Source organism: Triticum urartu, chromosome 1, assembly GCF_003073215.2.
Source record: "Triticum urartu cultivar G1812 chromosome 1, Tu2.1, whole genome shotgun sequence".
In the NCBI taxonomy this organism is placed as follows: Eukaryota; Viridiplantae; Streptophyta; class Magnoliopsida; order Poales; family Poaceae; genus Triticum; species Triticum urartu.
The window spans coordinates 300,065,240-300,092,219 of record NC_053022.1 but is presented as its reverse complement, the minus strand read 5'-3'; the positions used below and the strand labels follow the sequence as shown (position 1 = coordinate 300,092,219).

At 41.9% G+C, this 26,980-nt stretch overlaps 2 protein-coding genes across 3 annotated transcripts; both read left to right on the top strand.

The window, feature by feature from the left end:
* The first annotated feature begins 614 nt into the window (after window positions 1-614).
* Window positions 615-4,946, top strand: LOC125508842 (nijmegen breakage syndrome 1 protein). The gene is made up of 13 exons (XM_048673640.1): window positions 615-882; window positions 982-1,035; window positions 1,480-1,735; window positions 1,955-2,043; window positions 2,156-2,286; window positions 2,517-2,563; window positions 2,676-2,784; window positions 2,854-2,940; window positions 3,215-3,386; window positions 3,511-4,025; window positions 4,109-4,170; window positions 4,260-4,362; window positions 4,447-4,946. The coding sequence occupies exons 1-13, from the start codon at window positions 846-848 to the stop codon at window positions 4,507-4,509; spliced, it is 1,725 nt and encodes a 574-aa protein (XP_048529597.1). The 5' UTR covers window positions 615-845; the 3' UTR covers window positions 4,510-4,946.
* A 2,191-nt stretch (window positions 4,947-7,137) lies between these two features.
* LOC125508827 (pseudouridine kinase) lies at window positions 7,138-14,875 on the top strand. Of its 2 annotated transcripts, none has more exons than XM_048673630.1 (9): window positions 7,138-7,335; window positions 7,437-7,553; window positions 8,313-8,415; window positions 8,539-8,586; window positions 11,809-11,906; window positions 12,010-12,124; window positions 12,962-13,041; window positions 13,633-14,194; window positions 14,613-14,875. In XM_048673630.1, exons 1-9 carry the CDS (start codon window positions 7,246-7,248, stop codon window positions 14,660-14,662), a joined length of 1,263 nt encoding a protein of 420 aa, XP_048529587.1. In that variant the 5' UTR covers window positions 7,138-7,245; the 3' UTR covers window positions 14,663-14,875. The 2 variants fall into 2 exon arrangements, with proteins under 2 accessions (XP_048529587.1, XP_048529580.1); XM_048673623.1 differs by having other exon boundaries at window positions 7,140-7,335; window positions 12,959-13,041.
* The last annotated feature ends 12,105 nt before the right edge of the window (window positions 14,876-26,980 follow it).

Sequence of the window (26,980 nt, the reverse complement as noted above, 5' to 3'; positions counted from 1 at the left end):
ATTGCAACATCGTGTTAGTATGTGATTTCTCACATCTAGTTGTAATATTTGTGAAGACGTGCATTGCACGTGCACTTGGAAGCGGGCCCGTGGCCCGCGCCGGACGGCGCCGACGCTGACCCGGGCCACCTCCTCCACGTATTCTTGGAGCTGTGGCTGGCCGATTTACATGAAATTAATTCCCTCAGTTCTGGTGGCAAATATAATACACATAATCCATATTATTATGCACTAGCGTGTGTGTGTGAAATAGATGGATTATGGTCCCGTATCCAATAAGATGGATATGTGTGTGTGTTAGAGAGAGGGAGAGGGGGAGAGAGAGTGAGGAAGAGGGAGGGAGTGTGTGTGTGAGGATTTGATGGTAAAAAAGGTCGCCAATGTCGTAATATTGAACTCTTTAAGTTAATGTGGCCCCGTTGCAACGCACGGGCGTTCTTCTAGTTGGTATAGAAGATATAGATAACCGCGAGTTTTCCTTCTTTTTTTTTGAGGGGTATGACGGCGACTTTTCCTTTTCCCGACGACGAGCTGCATAGAATTTATACCGCCGTCGTGATCGGCCGAGCGCCCAAGCCCAGTTACTTAGCTAGGCTATCGGTCCATCCGGCCCAGACCAAACACAAACAGAAAGTCCCTGTTACGTATTCTCTCAGCAGAGACGCACTCGCGACACTACGACTCGCTCCCACCACCGCGCGTGCCGTGTCAGGCGGCCATCGCGCTACGCCGGCAGCCGCCACGGAACATCTGGACCAAACCCCCGCCGGCCACCACCCAGCGCGGCTGCAAAGGCCCCCGGGACTCTACCCTAGACGAGAGCGAGGAGGTCTTGAGAGAGAGAGATGGTCTGGGCGCTGACCCCCGTCGGCACAGAGCGCGGTGTGCCACCCCCTTCCCCCACTCCGATTCCTCCGACCTCGTAGTGCACAGATTTTTCCTTTCAGTTTGGTGATGAATGGTTTCCATGGGGTCTTGCAGGGGCGCAGAAGTACTACATCTCCGCCGCCGGGACGTACACGGTCGGCCGCAAAGGTCTGTTGTATAAGGCTTGTTGGTTCATTCAGGTTTTGTTTCTGTGTGCAACTACATATGTGGTGATAAGATAGTTGTGTTAGCGGTTCAATTGTTGAGTTCTTGTACACAACCCCTTGGCAGGTTGGAAAAAAAGGAGATGATGTTTTGGGATTCAGATATGCTGGTTGATTCCTACGATTTTAATCTGTATCCTGTCCCTTCATTTGTCTGAAATGCAGTCTATAGTCAAGGATTTTATCTTTCCTACTGTATTTACTAGACCATCAAGGACAAGAGCCACACTCTTCTTTTCAGTAAAGTTGATATGGTCTCCATTTGTGCAAGCCCCTAAAACTGATAGATTATCAATATAGTAGCTTGTGATTTGGAATTCATAGACTATCAGTATACATTGAACATCATGTATTAGACTGTAGATTGACACCGGCATTTCTGCTACAGATTGCGATATCGTTCAAACAGAAACGTCGATATCCCGAGTGCATGCGGAGATAGCAGTTGAAAAGATGGTTGCCTGGGAGCCACGTTCTGGTGCTCCAGCAAGCCCTTCATGTGTTAGTGTAGTTGATCGTTCAAAATATGGCACATTTGTCAACAAGGTACAGGGGACCCAGGGCAGTCGTCTACGTAAAGATGAAGTTGTGGTGCTTTCCGATGGCGATACTGTGACTTTCGGAAATGGCAACATGACCTTCAGGTTAGTATAAAAGAAAAATGGGGAAACGGTATGCTTGTGCCTTCTTCCCTGCTCACACATCTTTTTTTAATTAGCACGTGCAACTATCTGTAAGAAATGATTGTCAATGCATGCAATCATTTTTTAATGTTTTTTTTGCTTATTCCATATATGTACTGGTGCTTTGGTTGAAAAGGTGGATGTATAAGTTGCACTTAGTTCTGTTGATATTCCTGACAGGTTCTCGTTTGTCCCCATAGTGGTCTTTTTTCATGGCAAAAAGTCAGCACGAATTGATCGATCATTGCAGGCAGTCATGACATCTATTGGTTAGTGGTAACTACACTTGTATGATGTACTTGCTGTCGGTTCATTAGTAAGCATAGGTTTTGCCATGCTTGTTGCTACTTAATTTTGATAAGTCGGTATTATCCTTCTAAGGTGCATATGTTACTCGTAAGTGGTTTGATACATGTACACATGTTCTTGTGGATGAATCATCTCCATTGACACCTGAGCTCCTTGATGCAATCATCACAAAAAAGCCAATCATCTTGGGAAGCTGGTTCAAGGTACTTCCCTTTGTCCCTCCTGCAGCATTGCTTGGATGCTCGTATGGTCTTTTTTAGCCAGAGAACCTGAACTATGCGAATTAAGTTAATGCATATAGATGGACAGAGGAGGTCCTCTGGTGTGATTCTGTAAATTATATAGCAATGATCAACTATTTCACTTGTGTCATTTACACTTTCTTATTCATATGTATATTTCAGGTTTGAGTTCTTGTTTTGATCTGTTTCAGGCGATGGCTGAAAAGAACATACACACAGAGATCCCTTCTTGTACACAGTAAGCTGTGGGCAACCTTCAGCACCTGAGTTGTAGTTTCTGTTGATTCTTGCATCAACTTGTGGTTCTCCCATAACAACAGATGGTGATATATTCATCGTACTTGATCCAGATATATTCCAAACTTGACTCTTGATGGGATGGATATAAAGATGGTTGAGAACAAGCTCATGGAGAATTGCCTGGCAGGCCATACTTTTATCCTGGGGTCGTCAGAAAAGGTGGTGTATGTTAAAGTTGAAAGGATATCATCAGGCATTTTGCTGTTGACTAACGTTATTCAATTGCAGTATAAATTTGGAGAGAAAATACAAGAGCTACTGGAATCAACTGGAGCAAAATATCTTAGCATCGAGGAGTTTTGTGCTAACAGCCAGGTAAGTGTCCTAATATGTTATAAAATGTTTTTCTTTTTCTTTTGAGGATACCTTTGAGGAATAATGCATTTTCTCTTTAAAAACGTAAGGCACCCAAATTCTAGATGAAGAGGGCTTGAGTTGATAATAATGTCAGTTACTTATTCCGGTGCTACCTTATGTGATTGCTTCATTGCCTCTACTTGCATGACGATTTATCTTGTTATTGGTGGGTGTGTACTCTTTGTCTATGGGAGGTGCAAACAGATGAATGACTTAAGCATGAAATTGACAGGACTCTGGAGCTGGAGACAATGACCAACAAATTCTTCTTGTTCCTGCAAAATCTCCTTTGGAGTTCAGTAAGATGCGTCCTCTATTTCCTTTGCCCAAGACCACTGACGTGAAGCTATTTGCTGCTATATTGTCTGGTCGCTTGGAAGCAGCTGCTATTGAACCACCTGCTTGTAAGTATTAAAAGTTCCATGCATATGCATTTTTGGAGAACGTGCAAGAAATTTGGACACCTTAACACTAAGCAGTTGCATATATACGCCTTAATAAACCTACAAATGTAATTTTTTTTGCTAGACATGATTACATCCTCCAATACAACAGATGAAACTATTGTGGCGGATTCTGATGTTGAAACAGATACTGCAATATCTGATCATACTGTTGCTGCTAGCAAGTCTGAGCACCATATTCAGCATATGTCTGATGATAAAGCAGAAAGTAAAGTTACAAGCAGTGTGAGTGCTGTAAATTTAGAAGAAACAAACGTCAGCATCAATATTCAGAACGACCTGGAGAAAGAAGAAATTTTGGAACCCATGGAGGAGGATGTTCAGGTCATAGAGAAAACAGCAATTTCTGGGTTCAAAGCTGGAGGCGAGGACGTTCAGGTTATAAACAAGCTGGTGCAGGATGAGGCTTGTGATGCTGTTTTCGTGAACAAGGCGCCAAAGGATGAGAACTTGGACAGTAGCAGGGAAGAGACTTGTCATGTTATTTTCAGTCAAGATCTGATTGTCAAAAGGGTCCTTCAGCCAGCTCCTGCCGTGTTGACAGAAACTGGAGGTGTTAACTTCAAACGATTCAAAAAGGTATATTCTATATGCTCATGTAGTCCTTTTTGGCACAAAGTTGAATGCTAACACAGCGAAATCGTTAACCTTCAACTTTTCAGAGGCAAACCGTGTCTGGAAACAGCTTCAAGGCCCTTATTCCATGTGCACAAGAACCATACAGGTAAGATTATGATGACTTCCAATGGAATTTGACGTTCATCAGTTGGTTTTGCACTGAAAGGCTTATCGTATTCTGTTTCCTTTCCGTAGAGAGTCTGATTGCGAGAAAGGCACCTTGAACGATTTCATGAGAGAGGAGAAGCGGCGAAAGCAAATGGAATCCATTGCAGAGGACCTCTTCAACAACCAGAAGGTACCTGTGGGCTTGCCCAGCACTGCCACTCCCATAACCTGTCCTGTGTATATGTATTTTAACCCTGTGATGGTGGGTTTTCAGCCGCAGAAAAAGAAGGCGGCTGCGGGCAGTTCAATCCAGATCCTGCTCACCGGTTGCCGATGAAGCCAGAGGATAAAACGACTCTTCGTCGGAAGCAACCGGATGGTGGCTCTCTTTTTGGGCACCTTTGTTTCCCAAGTTGTACCGAAGGTTTCTCGTCACCACGAGAGAAGCCAGTGATGGGAATTACTACTTACTAGTACTACATAGGAAGGGTGCGCGTAGGAGATGAATTGTCAGATATCATGCTCAGATTTTGGCAAGACGTTTGCATCACTGCACACACGTCGGAGGCGGCTGTTAGCCTGCACTGTTTCTTTTTTTTTTCTTTGACTCAACTTGGGCGTGTTTGGGACTGTTTCGCTTCACCAAAATCAGTTTCGCTCCATTAAATTCACTTTAGAGCAGTTTCATCCAAAAGTTGTAGCACTATCAAAGAGAATGTTTGGCTTTCATCTAGCTCCAGCTTCAAGAATGAGAAATTTGATGGAAAGGATATATTTGATTGGTCGAGGGGGGAGAAACGAAGAGGTATCCACTTACTGGTGGCAGTGGTGGGTAATTTCCACCCAAATCCAGTTTTTAGAGTTTTTTGGAGCACCCCTTGAAGAGTTTTATAAAAAATTGGGAGTTGTGTCCCAGATTCTAGTTTTTTGTGAAGCGGCATATTATGGAGCTATCTCGTTTAGTTTATATTTTCTAGAGTGGAGCTGAATTTTAAGGAGCAGCAGTGCCAAACAGACTCTTAGACAGGCTGAGGTAGGTAGAAAACCATGTTGAGCACATAGTTTGGTAGCTTACATCCATCTGCATGGAAGCACCAATCCCTTCTGCCTCACGCATTTGGTTGCGTGCATATGGCTCTTCTGATGCACACTATGCTACATGTTTGGTTTCACACATTTGGCTGTGTATACTGTTAGCATCTACTCCCTCCATTCTAAAATAGATGAGTCAACTTTATACTAATTTTGTCGCCCCTCTTCCTCTTCACCTACCACCCTAACCAGTGCTCATTGCATTTTATATATGACCACAATGATTACGCCAATAAACCAACACTACAATCAGGACGAATTGAACGATGATGATGTCTTCATCTCACACAGCCCAAACTGACCAGGAGAGCATAAAGTTGGACTGGCATCATCTGCCTTTCGCCTGGTCATAAAACTTTCGAAGCAGTTGTCTTTGTAATAGGTCGTTTGTTCATGTCATGTGTGCCATGATCCATGAACTGTAATCTCTTGAACCCTCCCTACGTATACCACGTATCACTTCACCTAGCATGATAAAAAAACAATTAAGCAACAAGCAAATGAACACAACATATGAAACATAAACAACATAGGCATGCATAATCTTATATCTCGAAAGGCAGAACAAGTTCGTCCTAACTACTATGATGTCATCCTATTACCATATTTAAAAGATGGTGTAATCCTATCAGTTCACCATCGACACAAAGAGATTAGTATATACCACCTCATCAAAATATATAGGCCAACAACAGTTTTTACCATAAAATGTACAACGTCATCGTCGGCGTCGTCTGTCATCATCATGCACGTCATCAGCACCATCATAAGCACAGTAGTAGTAGTGCTAGCCCAACAATATCCTAAGATAGAGCACCTTATGAACCCCCCTGCCAACGAACCCAGGCCCCTGTGCCATGATGTTTAGTAGGTGGCTAACAACCGCCATCAGAGCCTCCTGACCGAAGCCACCCATCTCCATGACGGAACTGTAGAGGGAAGGGTGAGCGTCGACGGTCTTGCTCTCCGTGATGGCAGTTGCCACTTCCTTGACAGCCTCAGTCATGCTGCTAAAGACGCTCAACTCCTCATCCATCAAGCTGCCCCTCTTCCTCTTCCTCTTCCTCCCAAGAACAAGAACATGGTCAACAGCCTTCTCATGACCATCAAGGGATGTTGGTCTCGAACTCCTGGGTATTTGGATACTCAGGCATAGGCATAGGCGAACTGAGATGCTCGCCGGAGCCCATGGCATGCTTGCCGGTAGCCAGCCGAGAAGATCTACCGCATCTCTAAGTAGTTCCGTATGAAAATGTTGAGGAACTTAGCATCCTTGGGGTGGACCTAACGAAGAAACACAATGTTGTTAGTTGTGTTTGGCATGTTAGAGAAACTAAACAAGTTCAACCAGTGCTATGTGAGCTAATCATAGTGTAGCCTTTGTAGTGCTATGTCTCCAACAGGATCATGAAGGTGCCGAAGAAGAGCATGAAGACAAATCGCCGTCGCCTTCTATAACCGACCAGAGAAGATGCTCTGCTTACCTTCTCGTCGGTGAAGAATCCAAATTCGACAGAGAATTCAAGAGGGGGAGGGGGGGGGGTGGCGACGGGGGTTTTGGCGATGAGCCGAAGGGGTAAATAGGATGACCGATTCGGCGGGAGGTGACCCAATTCCTCCTGCCGTTTTTCCGGGAATGCGCACATCGCTTGATGCATTGTTCCCCTCCTCTGCATGCCGCGAGCTTGATTAAAAGAAATTGGCTAATTCAGTCGTTATTAACGGGCCTAACTGAGATGTGTTGTAAGATGTGTTATATAGTTCGTAAAAAAAAAGATTTGTGTTATATAGATCAAACAGTAAACGCACATTCAAACGAGCCAAATTTGCATTCGGTGGACGTGGTGGAGGCCTGAGGAGAATGGAGGCTACCAAACGCCCCACAGACGTACCTCTTTGCAATTTCATCGTCCAGCTATTCCCAATTCCCCGTCCACTCCCCACGGCCCGAAATTTCATCTCGACGCCTTCGGCCGTCACCATGACCGACGCCGCCGCCTCGTCTTCCCGCCGGAGGATGGAGGCCGTCCGCCGCCATCTCCTCCCTCGGCCTCCGCCCGTCCTTAGCCTGGTACGAGCTATCTCTTAGAGGCCCCAGCCTGCCATCCCACTAAGTCCCCTCCTAACTCACTCGTATCATGTCTTGCTTAATCGGTCCCATTTCGTGCTCAGAATCAGCTAAGCGCCCCGGAGGCAGGACAGAGCCCGGTGATCATCGGCGGAATGGTGCTGGACATCCACGCGAAGCCATCCGTGCCGTCACATCCTGGCACCACCGTTCCTGGGATGGTAAATCACCATCTTGCTTTAAAACACACTCCTCATTTTCACCAATTGATAGCTTGGATCACATGATATTTTGCTGGATTGAATGATGTGAGGTATAAGCGTGCGGTGCGACGTTTGGATCAGCCATGACCAGTAGCCTAATTCTGTCAAAGTAGGCTTTGCTAGGATATATCCCTTCACATATTCTTACTATGGGCTTGAGTTTTCAAGGATCCATCGCAAAAGTCTCTACTTTCACACTTTTAGTCTGGTCGTTGTGCTAACCGTAAACTTGGCAAACCTCAAGATTCCTCGTCTGACCAGGCAAAACAATTTTTGGTTTCGAAAAATATTTTGCCCCCACCGAAGACAATGCTTTTCCACAGATTTCTTAACCTTAGATTTTCAAATTAGAGTGATTTTATTAGCTAAAATTAACCCTTTTCTTGTGACCAACCGAACTGGTTGATTTCGTGATTTTTGGCCGAACTTCTGCCAATCATGAGGTATCGGCATCTGCAGATAATTTTACCCCAACTTAGTCCATAAAAACTACAAGTTTTGTCATATTTAATCTCTTACTAGTTACTAGTAAAAGACTTCATCCTTGTTATTATGTATGTGTAATTATTTTGAACGCCTATCTATTTTGGTTGATATTATATGCATGTTATTCATCCTTAGGTCGAGGCATATAGCTTGCGTGCTTTCATTATTTCTGTCATATAACAAGAAAAGTTTGAATCGAATACCATTTGATGAAGTATTTGAACTTCATAGGTTAAGTACATCGGTGGGGGAGTAGCTAGAAATATTGCTGAGTGCATGGCTAAGCTTGGGACTCAACCACTCATGATTAGTGTCATTGGAGATGATATGGCAGGTATAACGTACTTATGTTGACGTAGTTTTTCTAATTACTAAATGTACTCATGTCAGAATACTCTTCACTTTTCCTGTCTTGAGCTAAAATTTGATCCAATACTTTTTGTTAATTCTGCTAAAGGGGATTTTCTATTGAAGTACTGGAGGTTGGCTGGACTATGTACAGATGGTAAGTGTGAAGTTATCTATCTTTCCGTACTGATCGTGATATCACATCATATATTTGTATGCATTTTCGGGGTTGTGGTAAACCCAGTTGCAATATTTATTTTGTATGTTGCTAATATGTTGAATATTTTCCCTTTACAATTAGTTCCTGGTTCTCCACTGGCTTAATGTTGTTTGGCAATTTGCTCTGTGCTTATTTGTGATGCAATGGTACAGGCCTACAGTTTTGTACAACAAACCAAAATTAAAACGCTTCCCCACCGCGGTTATCAAATAGCTCACAACCACCCTATGCCAAATTCAGTGTTAGTCGTGTTGTGGGGCCGAGGTTATGGTTTAGAAGGGGATAAATAGACCTTACAAAATCTACGTCCAATTTAAGCGATCAAGTAGCCTACACAACAAGTCTACAACAAGATAAGAGTGTGGAAGCGAAAATTGCAAGTAACTAGGAGTAAGGGAATATTGCAAACACATCAAACACAACGATGGTTTCTTGAGGTTCAGATTGTTGATGCAATCCTACTCCTCGTTGGTAAAGGTTCAAACACAAATTCGCAAGCCACACCAAGGCCTCGGCAAGGTCGACCACTAAGGTCCCACGAAGCCTCTTGCCCACCTATGTCACCATGGCTTGATACTACGAAGGTCAAAGCCTAACCCGGGGTTGATCTTCACGGAGAAGGCAATCACTAGGCCTTCTACAAACTCTTGATTCCTTCACACCTTGAAGGCTATCAAGTGACTCCTAATCGTCTCGGAGGCGCACACCCTCCAAGAGTAACAAGAAAAGGACAGTCACTTGGATGAACTCAAAAGATCTTCAATCAACTCTCTCAAGAATCCATAGGGTCTCTCTCACTAAGAATCAAATGATGGAGCAAAGAGAGATAGAACACTAAGCGGTCCAAGAGGTGGTGGAGTTCTGCTTTCAAACCCTCTGAAAAATGGCTCAAAAAATGCTTGCCCACTCAGTGGTGTGGGGGTCTATACCCCCCCCGGTTTTAACCACAAGGCCACTATCAAAATTGCAATTTGCATGTATACAATACCACTATCTCTTTCCGAGAAGAATTTATTTGATTTTTGCCTCGTATGATGGTGCTTACTAATGCAAAAGTTGCATGCAGCCATAGAGAAAGAGGCACCACATGCACATGTTTAATTAGCCCAGAACACGAGAGGTTTTCCACACAGTTAATCCTGCTATTTATTAGTTTGTTTTCTTGGTATCTGAAAAATGAGGTAATGGCCTTGTATACAAAAATGGAGGGAGTATAGAAAAAAACAGAAATCTGACCGTTGCACAATAGCTTACAACTTGCTCAGTAATACCGAACAGAAAACCTGGCAGTAGGTGGCTGGCACTCGGAAGTACTGGCTGTCGAGTAACCCTCTTGAAAATCCAAATACCCGGGGGTACCGAATGCAAAAGACACAGGTACTGGACAATGGAGTAGTTCATTTCTGCATGAAGGATCAACTTGCTCAGAGGTACGGAAGTGATAATTCTCGGAAGTGTCGGGGTCAATAGAGGAACCCTGGAATGGAAGGGTGCAGAAACGGCCAAGTCTCAGCTTGGAGATGCCAGAAAGATTTGGCTTGGAAATACCGGGCCTATACCGAGACGCTGTGCCGAAGCAAATGAGAGGTGCTCGTAATTGCTAGACAAGGTTAAGCTCAGAGATACCAGAGCTAACAGAGATACACTTGGTAGGAGAAAAGCTCAGTGGCACAGGAAAAAAATCTCGGTTGTCCTGGGAAACACTTAGAGAACTGGGTTTGCTCATCAGCATCACTCACAACTCACTGGCTTGGTAGTACCAAGTAGGAATACTCGGAGGTATCGGGATGTAGGAAAATTTGAGGAATGAAGTGTTTGGAGTGGAAAACTTGGGGATTTGGTTGTGGATCTTGAGATAGGGTTCATCCCTAGCTATTTGCTTGCATTCCTCTTGATAATACAATTGTCCTTAAACTCAATCTGAATCATGGATCCACTAAAAAAAACTAGAAATTACAAACCACGAGCGTAAAGAAACAACCACTTGTCAGGGCAAAAATAGGGGTCACTGTTGATGTTTTCACATCAAAATGGACCACGTCCTGAACTGAACTTGATAAACCAATAGTCCTCTTAATTGCCTTGTCATTAATAACCAAAAATTAATAGGGGGACTAAATGCACTTTCACATGTACCCATCTCACTACAACATACTATATTGAGCATGTAAGCAATATGTCAGATATTGTGCAATCCATCAAAGGGTACAAACTGGTTAGATGCTGCAAATTAAAAGTACATAACATACGAGTTACCTTCCTATTTGTTGATAACTGAATGTAACACCTTTGAGGCAAAATCTTCTATGGGTTTTTTGTGAGCTTAAAAGAATTTAAAAAAATTGCACTTGGACATAATCAGCTAAATAAAATGTTTTAACTGACTAAACTATGTGTTTGGACTACACCTAAATGATAAGTGAAATGATCTTTAGACCAGGCTGTTAACTTTGTGATAATTATGTATTGCTTACTTGGCTCTTTTGAAAATTATGCTGCTCTTTTCTTGGTCTCCAATATATTATTTTGACTACTCCCTCCGATCCATATTTTTATGCTCCTTTAGTACAAAGTTGTACTAAAGGAGCGTCAATTAATATGGATCAGAGGGAGTAATTTTTTAGGGGAATTTTATGTGTATAATTGAATAAAATTATAATGTTGTGAAACTTCTGTCCACAACAAATTTAGTATTGTGACCTTTGTATATCCGGTATAAATATGTAGATAGTAAGCTAGCGATGGTCAAATTGTAAAAAGATACAACACGGATTCTGGAGCATCCTTTCTGAAACAGCGCAGGGAGTAAAATAATGTTTTGTTGAGAAAGCTCAGGATGGGCCCTAATGTTAAATGAAGAGATCACTCTGTTAAATAATTGCCTCAATCAAGCGATAATAAATTAACTAATTGGCTAAGATTAAGCCTTTCGAAGATCTCATTGTAGTTTCTAAGACAAGACCTTCAATTCTCTTGCAGCAACTTGAGGGTCTCAATTTTTCTTGTGTGACATCTTCTTTATAGAAACATCCTTAATTTATTATTTCACTGTGAATGCTGTTCATGAATTGTCAAGGTTTTTTTCATTTTATTTTTGCCCCTTTAAATGATCTTTAGTTATTTTCTATTAGCTAACATTATCTCACAGCACTTAAGTAGGAATACTGCAGGTTCCTGATGTTACAACCCCAGTAGTGTCAAATGTATTTGATGGGAATGGAGAATTATTTGCTGGTGTTGCGAGTGTGCAAGCAGTTGTAAGAATTATTCAACGAAATGTGTACTGTTTCCTTACATTGAACATTAGTGTTTGGCTGTTTGCTAATTACCACTATATTTATCTCTGTTTTCTTGGGGCAGGAAACTTTTCTTACCCCTACCTGGATATATCAGTTCTACCGCCGCATCTCCATTGCACCTCTACTAATGCTTGATGCCAATTTATCTCCTGAGTCACTTCAAGCCGCTTGCAAAAGTAAGTTGTTATATCTCTTTATTATCTTCTGGAGGCGATAACTTATTTAGTTTTTGTATGCATGTGTATGTTGGATACTGGATAGAGTAAATTTTATTTACCATAACAAGTGGCAGTTTTGAGACCAAGAATAATGGTTACCAGTGGTAACCTAAGATTGTCAGAAGTTTGTGGAGGATTTTTCAAACTAAATTTGCACTTATTCGATGTATTGAAGCTAACTGATATTTTCTTCCAAAATTCAAATTCGAAACCTAATTGATAAATTCAGGGCCAAACGGGGTCGTCGGCAACTGAAATCTTGGTCTTTAGTACTTTCTCCATTTCAAATTACAGGTCGTATAGTTTCCAGCTGCATTTTTTGTAAGCCACCAGAATGTTTTGGTTACTCATTCTGCCCTCTAATGCATTTCCCCCTCATGGTGTACCATGAAGTGACCCAACTTCCAATGAGCTTAAGTATCTCTCTGCATTGCATGCCTTCAAGTCTCTACATGCCCGAGCTCTATTCCTGCATGTACTTTTACTTGAAGGGTGTCCTTTTTATCCTCCGGTCTAGTTACTTTAAATGCTTCTTAATCTGTGTGCTCAAACAAAATGTGATCTGTAATCTAATGTGGAGGGAGTGTTTTCTTATATAAAGGCATTGTTGTTGCACTACATTACCTTTTAGTATACTTGTGAACTCCTATCTACCATATTTTTTGAGGAGCTTCCCCCAAAAAGTTTAACTTGAATGTCCCAATTATTACCGGTGTTATGTTTTTCATATCGTATTTTTTGGAGTAGGGTCAAAAGTTAGTGATAAACACTATATTGTGTTATTTGTTTCAGTAGCATATGAATCAGGGGTGCCTGTGTTATTTGAGCCTGTCTCGGTGGTAAAAAGTTCAAGAATCGCACCAATTGCGGAACATGTGAGTGCAAATGATTGAGTAAGCATTTTTTAGTATGTATATGGGAAGAATTACCCCCTTGGCTGATTCGAGAAAGCACCCCCTTGATTCCAAAACTGTTTACTTTGCACCCTCCAACCATTAGAACAAGTGCAGATCGGCATGACTGTTCAAATTTCATGGGTAAGAAATGTGTGTATAGATGAGTCTTAGAGGCAAACCACAAATACCATTAGAGAGGAGAGAGAGTATCGTTTTGAACTAGTAGGGGCACATGTAGAAAGCGAACAAAGGTGGAGAGAAGGTGATTTGGGACCGTGGTGTGTTGATATCTAGATGGCAAAATTCGGTAATGTGGCTGTCTACTCAGAAAAAAAAAACAGTGATGTGGCTGTCTACTCAGAAAAAAAGTCAGTGATGTTGTTTCCAACGCGGCGGCAGTCGCTGATGTTCAACCAACCAACCCATGTTTTGGTTTTGCACCAGTTCTGGTAATTGGATGGTTTTGTAGTTGAAGTAGTTTTAGGCAGTCCGGGCAAGAGTTACGCGGTAAATGCACTTCTCTTCCCATTATATTTGAAGTTTACTTATTGATTTTCTATGATGATTCAGATAACTTGCACTTCCCCGAATGAGATTGAGCTTATTGCCATGGCAAACGCACTGTCTACTCCAGGGAAATACAACTTCGTCAAACTTGAGCAGTGCAGCAACAAAGCAGAATCTGTAGATTATTTGTTTGAAATGCTCAGCCCAGCAATGTTTTTTCTTCTCGAAAAGGGCATCAAGCTTCTCCTGGTGACACTTGGCTCGAATGGTGTTTTCATATGTTGCAGAGAGCACGTCAACTTCATGAAGGATCCGAAAAGGTGTAAAGTGACACCTTTCTCAACTCAGCTACTTGAAAAATTGGAGGGATGTTCTCTATCCAGCATGCCTGTTAATTTGTCTAGAGAAGGTTCTTCCAGAACTTGTGTTTTCCATTTACCTGCAACATCTGCCTCAGTGGTCAGCCTCACAGGCGCGGGTGATTGTTTGGTTGGTGGGTTCCTTTCATCTCTATGTGGGGGATTGGATATTATGCAAAGTGTTGCAGTTGGGATTGCTGTAGCAAAGGCGTCCGTTGAATCTGAAGCTAACATACCTGCCAATTTTTCTGCTGCAAGCATCGCAGGTCCTTCACATGAATCTTTATCAGTTTCTCTGTTTTGTGGGATTTGTTATTGATTTGTTGATATTTTGTTGCATAAGTAACTACCCCCTCCGTTCTTAAATATAAGCCTTTTTAGAGATTCCAATACAGACTACATACGGAGCAAAACGAGTGAATCTACACTTTAAAATACGTCTATATACATCCATATGTAGTCCGTATTGAAATCTTTAAAAAGGCTTATATTTAGAAACGGAGGGATTAGCATATTTCTTGTGTCCAAACCCCCTGTAATGTCAAAAGTGTAAACATCCACTTAGAGCTTGAAATTCAACACCTGTCCTGTGTATTGCCTTCTTGGAGGATGTTTTATGCTCTCTGTTTTATCTTCTCTCCATTTTCGATTGCAGCGAAACTAATTACCGTTTCTTGTATGCAGATGAGGCAAGAAGGACGCTGCTATCAGCTAGACAGATATGGTGCCAATAAATAGAGGACCACTGCAAACATTTTGGTGTTATTTTCATTCGAGTTAGGAGAGAGAATTTGTCATGTGACAGTTCATTTTTCTTCTTCTGAATGGTTGGATGTGCCTTCGAGTGCATAGCAGCGCCATAAATGTGCCTGCCAAAAAGATGTGTTGTAACTAATGATTATTTGTTGAGCCTGTAGGTCAGGCGCCTGAAAATTATTTCCAGTTTCTGTCGGTTTGCTCTTTTGCTCTCTCCCCCTCTTCCAACCATTGGATTGTTGTTCTTCTTCATCCTCCCAATGCTGCACTGTTAGTCCCCCTCATGCTGCCCCCGTGCCTGAGCTACTCCCTCCGGTGGGTTTATAAGTCGGGCACAGTTTTTCAGGTCTTTGGTTTAATGGGAAACATGTATTATATTTCATAAAAATGTATCTTTAGATTCGTTGTCAAATGTAGTTTCTAACCACATAGTGTCTTGTGGCATGTTATACATATTTCATTAATCAAATCGAAGACATAAAAACCCATGCCCGACTTATAAACCCAATAACCCAATCGGAGGGAGTAGTCAAGATTCTTCCTAGCAGTCAAGATTCTTCCTCCGGCGGCGAGCCACGTTGTCTTCGCCCTTGTGAGGTCCTGGCAATTTGTATGGTTTTAGAGTTTAGGAATGGACCGTATTTTATGATTGTTAATTTGAAATGTTACAACCTTCGTTCACAAATATAACATGTTTTGGATTTTTTAGTATGAATTACATACGGACAGAAGTGAGTGAACAAACACACTAAAATCTCTCTATATGTATCCTATTAAAAGAAAAGTTAAAACATCTTATATTTGTGAGCGGAAGGAGTATGATGCAATGTTTGATCATGATCTTTTGTGGGGTTCGATGGGCGCAGTTTTGAGAAACTTACGCATTTATAGGGAGTGGAGACTTGAAAATTGATATGTGCGTTGATGCTTCATGAGCACAAGCGCAAGCACTAGCCATTAAATTTAGGCTCGAGTTTGTTGGAATTATATGTCCTGCAAATTCAAACCGCTTGGAATTATTAATATTTGGAGTACCTCATTATGGAATTAAATATGTATTTGCACATTGAATTACTTTATATGTTTAGCATGGAATTAGTACTTGCTGGCAGTGGCGAATCTAGAAAAAATCGAAGGGGGGTTGGGCTACCTGGGATCATGCAAACATGTGTTGGGCTTGGCTAGCAAGTGACTGGACTGGACCCCCCCCCCCCCCCTTAAGATTCGCCACTGCTTGTTGCAACGTAAGTATAATGTGCCTAATGAAGTTGGTTCATTATCCGTGGGACACAATATACTATGTACTGTATATTGGAAAGATTACATTAGACGGAGCTAGATCATATAGTTAGACTACATCCCTAATGTTGATCTACATAATTAGAGAAATTTGCACTCTGGCATATTGCTCACAAGTGCCTGCTCTAGGGACTCGGCAGACAGAATCCGTTAACAGACAAATTGTAACAGGGTTGGTAGTTTGATGTGGACTCTATCCAAAAAAAGGTTTAAAAGACTACGAATCTTATCTATATAAGAGGTGGACTCTTTAGAAAGACAGTATAAGAAGGCCGAGAGATGCGAATTGTGAGCGGTACCATACAAAAGCACAGAGGAATAGGGGGTGGACCACAAACCATATTTTTTTTACCATAAACCGTAATCTCGGAGATGCGAATTGTGATCCATGGGCATAGACATTTTGCTTGAAAGTCATGGATCTTCATATGAGATAGGCCATTTGGTGAAGTTTTTTAGTTTGTCATATTGCAAGTTTACATTTTTTCCAACAAACTAGTGCATATATAAGGGCTCCATGCAAAAGGATTTCAATTTTTGAGGTATTTTTTATTTTCTTTAATTTTCCAAATTATGGTCAAACTTACAAGGATGACCATTCATACCAAGAGGTTGGTAATTTCACCTTTGTTTGTGGCTACTACATACAATCCTAATGTGCAAGCTTGAAATTAGTTTCCCCAATTTTTATGACCAAAATAGAGCACACTTGTAGTTCAAATTTGAATTACTTGATGTAAATCTCTAGAAATTCATTAAATAAATGAAATATAGCAAAAACACTCTAAAAGTCTTGAAATTTTGGTAGTTGGAATCCCATGTGATCTACTTCGGGAGAAAATGGAAAGGGCACAATTTACAATCTTATTTCTGCTACTTCTTTCACAAAGAAATCACTTTGCGCACTTTGAAAATGGAAAAAATAGCCAAAACTTGAAACTTCCTTTGGAATTACTGTTTAGAATGTTAAGACCCTTATTTGTGCCAAACATGGTCATGTTATCATGGACTATGCGATGATAATGCCCATGGGAATGGTCATTTTGCTTGAAAGCCATGGATCTTCATATGAGATAGGTCAATTTGTGAAGTTCTTTTTAGTTCGTGATATCGCAATTTTATGATTTTTCCCACAAAATAGTGCACATATAAGGGCTCCATGCAAAAGGATTTCAATTATTTAGTTTTTTCCATTTTCCTTAATTGTGGCCAAACTTACAAGGATGACCATTCATATATGGAGGTTGGGAATTTCACCTTTGTTTGTGGCCACTGCCTACAATCCTAATGTGCAAGTTTGAAAATAATTTTCCTAATTTTTATGACCAAACTAGAGCACACTTATAGTTCAAATTTGAATTACATGATGTAAATCTGTAGAAATTCACTAAATCAATGAAATACAGAAAACACTCTAAAACAGACTAGTGGGCATATAGGGGCTCCATGCAAAATGATTTCAATTTGTGAGGTTCTCTTTTCATTTTCTTTATTTTTTTCCAAATAGTGGTCAAACTTGCAAGGATGACCGTTCATACTAAGAGGTTGGGAATTTCACCTTTGTTTGTGGCCACTACCTACAATCCTAATGTGCAAGATTGAAATTATTTCCCCCAATTTTTATGACCAAACTAGAGCACACTTGTAATTCAAATTTGAATTACTTGATGTAAATCTCTAGAAATTCATCAACTCAACGAAATATAGCAGAAACACTTTGAAAGTCTTGAAATTTTGGTAGTTGAAATTCCATATGGTCTACTTTTGGTGAAAATTGAAAGAGCACAACTTACAATCTTATTTCTGCTACTTTTTCACAAAAAAGTCATTTTGGGAATTTTGGACATCTAAATGCGCGTGAGCGGGATCGAACCTGGGTCTCCCAGGTGAATCTCGTTGGGACGGATCAGCTGGGACGTACGGTGTGCTCGTGAGAGCATGTGGATCTATTGGGACTCCCACTATCCTAGGCTTTCGGTGTAGTATATAAACCGAGGCCGGTCTAGATGATAAACAATCAGATTCATTTTCATACGTTCTCACAATACATCACATGTACTTTGTACCCCATCCACAATCAATACAAGCAAAGTAGGACGTAGGGTGTTACCTCTTCGAGAGGGCCTGAATCTTGGTAAACACCGGTGTCCCTTGTGTCTTTCTTACCATCTAGCCAAGACTACTGATAACCCACAAGTATAGGGGATCAGTTGTAGCCTTTCACGATAAGTAAGAGTGTCGAATCCAACGAGGAGCTAAAGGTAGAACAAATATTCTGTCAAGTTCTATTGACCATCGATACAACTCTACACATGTTTAACGTTCGCTTTACCTAGAACAAGTATGAAACTACAAACACTTTGTAGTTGTGGTAAGATATGTTTGCAAGATAATAAAGATCACGTAAATAAAAACTAGGGTCTGTTTAGATAAAGAAACAATTACTTTAGTTTAACGAGTATGGAAAAGTGGTGGTAGGAGTTGCGAAATTGCCTCTAAGCAATTGACTACGTTACTAGACCGATAGCAAGTTTTATGTGGGAGAGGCCACTGCTAGCATGTCATCCCTTACTTGGAATTCTATGAACTTATGATTGTAACTATTAGCAAGCATCCGCAACTACTAACATTCATTAATGTAAAACCCAACCATACATTAAGATATATTGGTCTCCGTTCAATCCCGTATGCATCAATTTATATGCTAGGCTGAAGCTGCTATCACCCTTGCCCTCCAATACATAGTCCTATCAACATACAACTAACCATATGGTGTGATCCACACGCGCGCTCATATGATGGGCACCAAAGGACAACAACATAACCGCAAGCAAATTAAACTAATCATAGCAATTCACCAATTACCGATAGGACAACAAAAATCTACTCACACATCATAGGATGGCAACACATCGTTGGATAATAATATGAAGCATAAAGCACCATGTTCAAGTAGAGGATACAACGGGTTGCGGGAGAGTGGACCACTAAATATAGATGAGGGAAGGTGATGGAGGTGTTGGTGAAGATGACAGAGTTGTTGGAGTAGATCGCCGTCACACGATGATTGCCCCGGTGGCGTTCCGGCGCCATCGGGAGAGAGGGGGAGAGAGCCCCCTCCTCCTTCTTCTTCTTCCTTGACCTCACCCCTAGATGGGAGGAGGGTTTCCCCTCTGGTCCATGGCCTCCATGGCGGTAGAGGGGCGGGAGCCCCTCCGAGGTTGGATCTCTCTCTCTCTCTCTCTGTGTGTGTGTGTGTGTGTGTGTGTGTGTGTGTGTGTTTCCTTCTGTTTTTGCGTTTCCAGATTCTGGTCTTTCACTGTTTCTTAAATTCCCGGAGATCCGTAACTCCGATTGGGCTGAAATTTTAACACAATTTTTATCCAGATATTAGCTTTCTTGCGGACGAAGAAGGGGATCAACCACCTTATGGGGTGTCCACAAGCCTCGCAGGTGCGCCCAGGGTAGGGGGCGTGCCCCTAGGGCTTGTGAGCCCCTCGGGCTGAAGGAAATATGCCCTAGAGGCAATAATAAAGTTGTTATTTATATTTCCTTATATCATGATAAATGTTTATTATTCATGCTAGAGTTGTATTAACTAGAAACTTAGTACATGTGTGAATACATAGACAAACAGAGTATCCCTAGTATGCCTCTACTTAACTAGTTCGTTAATCAAAGATGGTTAAGTTTCCTGACCATACACATGTGTTATCATTTGATGAATGGGATCACATCATTAGAGAATGATGTGATGGACAAGACCCATCCGTTAGCTTAGCAGTATGATCGTTTAGTTTTATTGCTATTGTTTTCTTCATGACTTATACATATTCCTCTGACTATGAGATTATGCAACTCCCGAATACCGGAGGAACACCTTGTGTGCTATCAAACGTCACAACGTAACTGGGTAATTATAAAGATGCTCTACAGGTGTCTCCGAAGGTGTTTGTTGAGTTGGCATAGATCAAGATTAGAATTTGTCACTTCGTGTATCAGAGAGGTATCTCTGGGCCCTCTCGGTAATGCACATCACTATAAGCCTTGCAAGCAATGTGACTAATGAGTTAGTTGCGGGATGATGCATTACAGAACGAGTAAAGAGACTTGCCAGTAACGAGATTGAACTAGGTATGATGATACCGACGATCGAATCTCAGGCAAGTAACATACCGATGACAAAGGGAATAACGTATGTTGTTATGCGGTTTGACCGATAAAGATCTTCGTAGAATATGTAGGAACCAATATGAGCATCTAGGTTCCGCTATTGGTTATTGACAGTGGTGGACCCAGAAACTGAAGTTAGCTGGGGCGAGCATTGTTGGAAATATAAATCTACTTAATCAAAATTCATGTCATTCAACTACCAAAAACATAAGAAGGTCTTTGAAACAATTAATATGGATTCTTCACTTGATGTCACAATACATGTCCACAATCTCAAGCGAGGCCTACAAAATTATAAATGTATTGGCTCAAGTGTGATAACTACTCCCTTCGTTCCAAAATATAGTGCGTCCTTGGTTCTCGCGTTTCAACTTTGACCATAAATTTAACCAACGAGACCGACTGCGGCAGGACTAAAAATTATAGCAATGAATTCGTATTCAAAAGAAGTTTTCAATTATATAATGTTTGCCTCCGCCGCAGTTGGTCTCGTTGATTAAATTTATGGTTAAAGTTGAACCTTGAAAAGCGTGGGCGTGCTATATTTTGAAACAGAAGGATTATTGTATATTTTCTACCCCCCCCCCCCAAATTTATTGTATATTTTCATAAGATGGCAGTATACCTCTAACATGTAGTTGTACAAAGAACACGAGGCTGTCAAGCTAGATGGCCTCTACGTTTCCGCAAAGTATAAAAATGTGCCATAGTCTGCTTATCACTGATTTTGATACTAGGAGACCAACCCATTCAGTACTGCTGAGCTGGATCGATGTTCGGTATCCGGCAGCATGCGTTCGATCACTTGGGCCTTAAATGCAATTGTGCAAATGCTACAGGTTAGCCCCATTGCTGCAGCCCAGCCCAAACGCATTTCTCTCCCTCACCCAGCCCTGCCTCACGTACTGCTTCGTGGAAACAAGAAACAAGCCGCCTCCATGGAAACTGCTCGCCGCCGCCATGAAATCAGACGGCCACCAGACGATAGGTAGGCGGGGATCGTTGCTCCGCCGGCGGGGACCCAGGGCGGCCGCCCCACCTCGCCCCAATGGTAGATCCGCCACTGGTTATTGACCGGAGATGTGTCTCGGTCATGTATACATAGTTCTCGAACCCGTAGGGTCCGCATGCTTAACGTTCGATGACGATTTGTATTATGAGTTATGTGTTTTGGTGACCGCAGTTTGTTCGGAGTCCCGGATGAGATCACAGACATGACGAGGAGTGTCGAAATGGTCGAGAGGTAAATATTGATATATTGGAAGGTTATATTCGGACATCAGAATGGTTTTGAGTGATTCAGATATTTTTTCGGAGTACCAAGGGGTTACCGGAACCCCCCGGGGGAATAATGGGCCTTAGTGGGCTTTAGTGGAGAAGAGAGAAGGGCCGCAAGGGGTGGCCACGCGCCCCCCTTTCCCTTTCCCTCTTCCTCTCCTTCCTATTCCCTCCGGTGGAGAAAGGAAAACGGGAGGGGGGGTCCTACTTGGACTAGGAGTCCAAGTAGGACTCCCCCCATGGCGCGCCCCTCCTGGCCGCCGGCCTCCTCCCCCTTTATATACGGGGGCGGGGGGCACCCCAGAGGCACCCCAAGAAATCTCTTAGCCGTGTGCGGTGCCCCCCTGAAGGAAATATGCCCTAGAGGCAATAATAAAGTTGTTATTTATATTTCCTTATATCATGATAAATCTTTATTATTCATGCTAGAATTGTATTAACCGGAAACTTAGTACATGTGTGAATACATAGACAAACAGAATGTCACTAGTATGCCTCTACAAGACTAGCTCGTTGAATCAATGATGGTTATGTTTCCTAACCATAGACATGAGTTGTCATTTGATTAACGGGATCACATCATTAGAGAATGATGTGATTGACTTGACCCATCCGTTAGCTTAGCACGATGATCGCTTAGTTTGTTGCTATTGCTTTCTCCATAACTTATACATGTTCCTATGACTATGAGATCATGCAACTCCCGAATACCGGAGGGACACTTAGTGTGCTATCAAACGTCACAACGTAACTGGGTGACTATAAAGGTGCTCTACAGGTGTCTCCGATGGTGTTTGTTGAGTTGGCATAGATCGAGATTAGGATTTGTCACTCCGAGTATCGGAGAGGTATCTTTGGGCCCTCTTCGTAATGCACATCACTATAAGCCTTGCAAGCAATGTGACTAATGAGTTAGTTACGGGATGATGCATTACGGAACGAGTAAAGAGACTTGCTGGTAACGAGATTGAACTAGGTATTGAGATACCGACGATCGAATCTCGGGCAAGTAACATACCGATGACAAAGGGAACAACGTATGTTGTTGTGCGGTTTAACCGATGAAGATCTTCGTAGAATATGTAGGAACCAATATGATCATCCAGGTTCCGCTATTGGTTATTGACCGGAGATGAGTCTCGGTCATGTCTACATAGTTCTCGAACCCGTAGGGTCCGCACGCTTAATGTTCGGTGACGATCGGTATTACGAGTTTATGTGTTTTGATGAACCGAAGGTAGTTCGGAGTCCCGAATATGATCACGGACATGACGAGGAGTCTCGAAATGGTCAAGATGTAAAGATTGATATATTGGAAGCCTATGTTTGGACATCGGAATGGTTCCAGATGAGTTCGGGCATTTTCTGGAGTACCAGGAGGTTATCGGAACCCCCCGGGGAGTATATGGGCCTTATTGGGCCTTAGTGGAATAGAGGAGAGGAAGGGAAAAGGTGGGAGGCGTGCCACCCTAGCCCAATCCGAATTGGGTGCCCCCTTTCCTTTCCCCTCTCCTCCCCTTCCTTCTATCCTACTCCTACTAGTTGGAAGGGGGGAATCCTACTCCCGGTGGGAGTAGGACTCCCCTAGGGCGCGCCATAGAGGGCCGGCCCTCCCCCCTCCCCCACTCCTTTATATACGGGGGAGGGGGCACCCCATAGACACACAAGTTGATCATTGATCCCTTAGCCATGTGCGGTGCCCCCACCACCATAATCCATCTCAGTCATATCGTCGTAGTGCTTAGGCGAAGCCCTGCGCCGGTAGCTTAATCATCACCGTCATCACGCCGTCGTGCACGAAGCTCTCCCCCGACACTCAGCTGGATTGAGAGTTCGTGGGACTTCACCGACCCGAACGTATGCAGATCGTGGAGGTGCCATACTTTCGGTACTAGGATCGGTCGGATCGTGAAGACGTACGACTACATCAACCGCGTTGTCATAACGCTTCCACTTACGGTCTACGAGGGTACGTGGACAACACTCTTCCCCTCTCGTTGCTATGCATCACTATGATAGATCTTGTGTGTGCGTAGGAATTTTTTGAAATTACTGCATAACCCAACAGTGGCATCCGAGCCAGGTCTATGCGTAGATGTTATATGCACGAGTAGAACACAAAGGAGTTGTGGGCATGGGTATATACATATTTCTTGCCGTCACTAGTTGTTTCTTGATTCGTCGGTATTGTTGGATGAAGCGGGCAAGACCGACATTATGCGTACGCTTACGCGAGACTGGTTCTACCGACGTGCTTCGCACACAGGTGGCTGGTGGGTGTCAGTTTCTCCAACTTTAGTTAAATCAGATTCAATGAACAAGGTTCTTTCTGAAGACCAAAAAGCAATCACTATACCGCGTTGTGGTTTTTGATGCGTAGGTAAGAACGGTTCTTGCTCAGCTCGTAGCAGCCATGTAAAACTTGCAACACAAAAGTAGAGGACGTCTAACTTGTTTTTGCAGGGCATGTTGTGATGTGATATGGTCAAGACATGATGCTAAATTTTATTGTATGAGATGATCATGTTTTGTATCAGAGTTATCGATAACTATCAGGAGCCATATGGTTGTCACTTTATTGTATGAAATGCAATCGCCATGTAATTGCTTTGCTTTATCACTAAGCGGTAGCAATAGCCGTAGAAGCAATAGTTGGAGAGACGACAACGATACTTTGATGGAGATCAAGGTGTCAAGCCGGTGACGATGGTGATCATGACGGTGCTTTGGAGATGGAGATCAAAGTCACAAGATGATGATGGCCATAGCATATCACTTATATTGATTGCATGTGATGTTTATCCTTTATGCATCTTATTTTGCTTAGTTCAGTGGTAGCATTATAAGATGATCTCTCACTAAATTTCAAGGTATAAGTGTTCTCCCTGAGTATGCACCATTGCTACAGTTCGTCGTGCCGAGACACCACGTGATGATCGGGTGCGATAAGCTCTACATTCACATACAACGGGTGTAAGCCAGTTTTGCACACGCAGAATACTCAGGTTAAACTTGACGAGCCTAGCATATGCAGATATGGCCTCAGAATACTGAGACCGAAAGGTCGAGCGTGAATCATATAGTAGATATGATCAACATAGTGATGTTCACCATTGAAAAGTACTCCATCTCACGTGATGATCGGACATGGTTTAGTTGATATGGATCACATGATCACTTAGATGATTAGAGGGATGTCTATCTAAGTGAGAGTTCTTAAGTAATTTGATTAATTGAACTTTAATTTATCAAAAACTTAGTACCTGATAGTATTTTGCATGTCTATGTTGTTGTGGATAGATGGCCCGTGCTGTTGTTCCGTTGAATTTTAATGCGTTCCTAGAGAAAGCTAAGTTGAAAGATGGTACCAACTACATGGACTGGGTCCGTAACTTGAGGATTATCCTCATTGCTGCACAAAAGAATTACGTCCTAGAAGCACCGCTAGGTGACAAACCCGCTGCAGGAGCAACGCCAGATGTTATGAACACCTGGCAGAGCAAAGCTGATGACTACTCGATAGTTCAGTGTGCCATGCTTTACGGATTAGAACCGGGAGTTCAACGTCGTTTTGAACGTCATGGAGCATATGAGATGTTCCAGGAGTTGAAGTTAATATTTCAAGCGAATGCCCGGATTGAGAGATATGAAGTCTCCAATAAGTTCTACAGTTGCAAGATGGAGGAGAATAGTTCTGTCAGTGAACATATACTCAGAATGTCTGGGTACCACAACCACTTGACTCAGCTGGGAGTTAATCTTCCTGATGATAGTGTCATTGACAGAGTTCTTCAATCACTGTCACCAAGCTACAAGAGCTTCGTGATGAACTATAATATGCAAGGGATGGATAAAACGATTCCTGAGCTCTTCGCAATGCTAAAGGCCGTGGAGGTAGAAATCAAGAAGGAGCCAAGTGTTGATGGTCAACAAGACCACCAATTTTAAGAAAAAGGGTAAAGGGAAGAAGGGGAACTTCAAGAAGAACAACAAGCCAGTTGCTGCTCAAGTGAAGAAACCCAAGTCTGGACCTAAGCCCGAGACTGAGTGCTTCTACTGTAAATGAACTGGTCACTGGAAGCGGAACTTCCCCAAGTATTTGGCAGAGAAGAAGGATGTCAAAGTGAAAGGTATATTTTATATACATGTTATTGATGTGTACCTTACTAATGCTCGCAGTAGTGCCTGGGTATTTAATACTGGTTCAGTTGCTAACATTTGCAACTCGAAACAGGGGCTACGGATTAAGAGAAGATTGGCTAAGGACGAGGTGACAACGCACATGGGAAATGGTTCCAAAGTCGATGTGATCGCCGTCGGCATGCTACCTCTACATCTACCTTCGGGATTAGTTTTAGACCTAAATAATTGTTATTTGGTGCTAGCGTTAAGCTTGAACATTATATCTGGATCTTGTTTGATGCGATACGGTTATTCATTTAAATCAGAGAATAATGGTTGTTCTATTTATATGAGTAATATCTTTTATGGTCAGGCACCCTTGATGAGTGGTCTATTTTTACTAAAGCTTGATAGTAGTGATACACATGTCCATAGTATTGAAGCCAAAAGATGCAGAGTTGATAATGATAGTGCAACTTATTTGTGGCACTGCCGTTTGGGTCATATTGGTGTAAAGCGCATGAAGAAACTCCATTCTGATGGACTTCTGGAATCACTTGATTATGAATCACTTGGTACTTGGGAACCATGCCTCATGGACAAGATGACTAAAACTCCGTTCTCCGGAACAATGGAGCGAGCAACAGAGTTATTGGAAATCTATACCTACTAATAAAAGAAATAGGTATTCTTAGTCCGTCATGCTATTTTGTAGGAAACCCCCTGATGTTTCTGACATTAAACCCGCACTACATATCAACTGTTTTTTAAAATACTCATATCTTCTAAACCGTAAATCCAAATTTAACATGTTATATATGGAATTTGATTAAAAAAATATGTAGAATCTGAATATTATGTTATTTTTACTGTTAACAATTAAAAAAAATACTAACTAGGCTGCAATGTTAATCAACAATGCATTATCTGTCTTTTTTCATACCGATACTAATTCGGATTGTGGATGAACACCTCAGCAAAATCAGGATTGCTACATTATATTGAAGATAAATTTGCTAGAGACACCAAATAAATAAGAATATGGATGAGATGTGCGCTATTCTCCTATATATAAGAAGAAGAAAGAGAGGACATGCACGAAAAAAGTAAAAGGAGGCATGCATGACCAAAAATAAAATAAAAGATAAATTTGATAAGATAAATACTCATATCTTCTAAACCTTAAATCCAAATTTAACATGTTATATATGGAATTTGATTAAAAAACTATGTAGAATTTGAATATTATGTTATTTTTACTGTTAACAATTTAAAAAAATACTAACTAGGCTGCAATGTTAATCAATAATGCATTATCTCTCTTTTTTCATACCGATACTAATTCGGATTGTGGATGAACACCTCAGCAAAATCAGGATTGCTACATTATATTGAAGATAAATTTGCTAGAGACACCCAATAAA

Excerpts from the sequence above, each read along its gene's own strand:
- LOC125508842 (XM_048673640.1), top strand. The coding sequence starts at position 846 with ATGGTCTGGGCGCTGACCCCCGTCGGCACAGAGCGCG. Across the intron at positions 3,387-3,510 it reads TGCTATTGAACCACCTGCTT|ACATGATTACATCCTCCAAT; the intron begins GTAAGTATTAAA and ends TTTTTTTGCTAG. Across the intron at positions 4,026-4,108 it reads ACTTCAAACGATTCAAAAAG|AGGCAAACCGTGTCTGGAAA; the intron begins GTATATTCTATA and ends TCAACTTTTCAG.
- LOC125508827 (XM_048673623.1), top strand. The coding sequence starts at position 7,246 with ATGACCGACGCCGCCGCCTCGTCTTCCCGCCGGAGGATGGAGGCCGTC. Across the intron at positions 7,554-8,312 it reads GCACCACCGTTCCTGGGATG|GTTAAGTACATCGGTGGGGG; the intron begins GTAAATCACCAT and ends TGAACTTCATAG. Across the intron at positions 8,416-8,538 it reads CATTGGAGATGATATGGCAG|GGGATTTTCTATTGAAGTAC; the intron begins GTATAACGTACT and ends ATTCTGCTAAAG.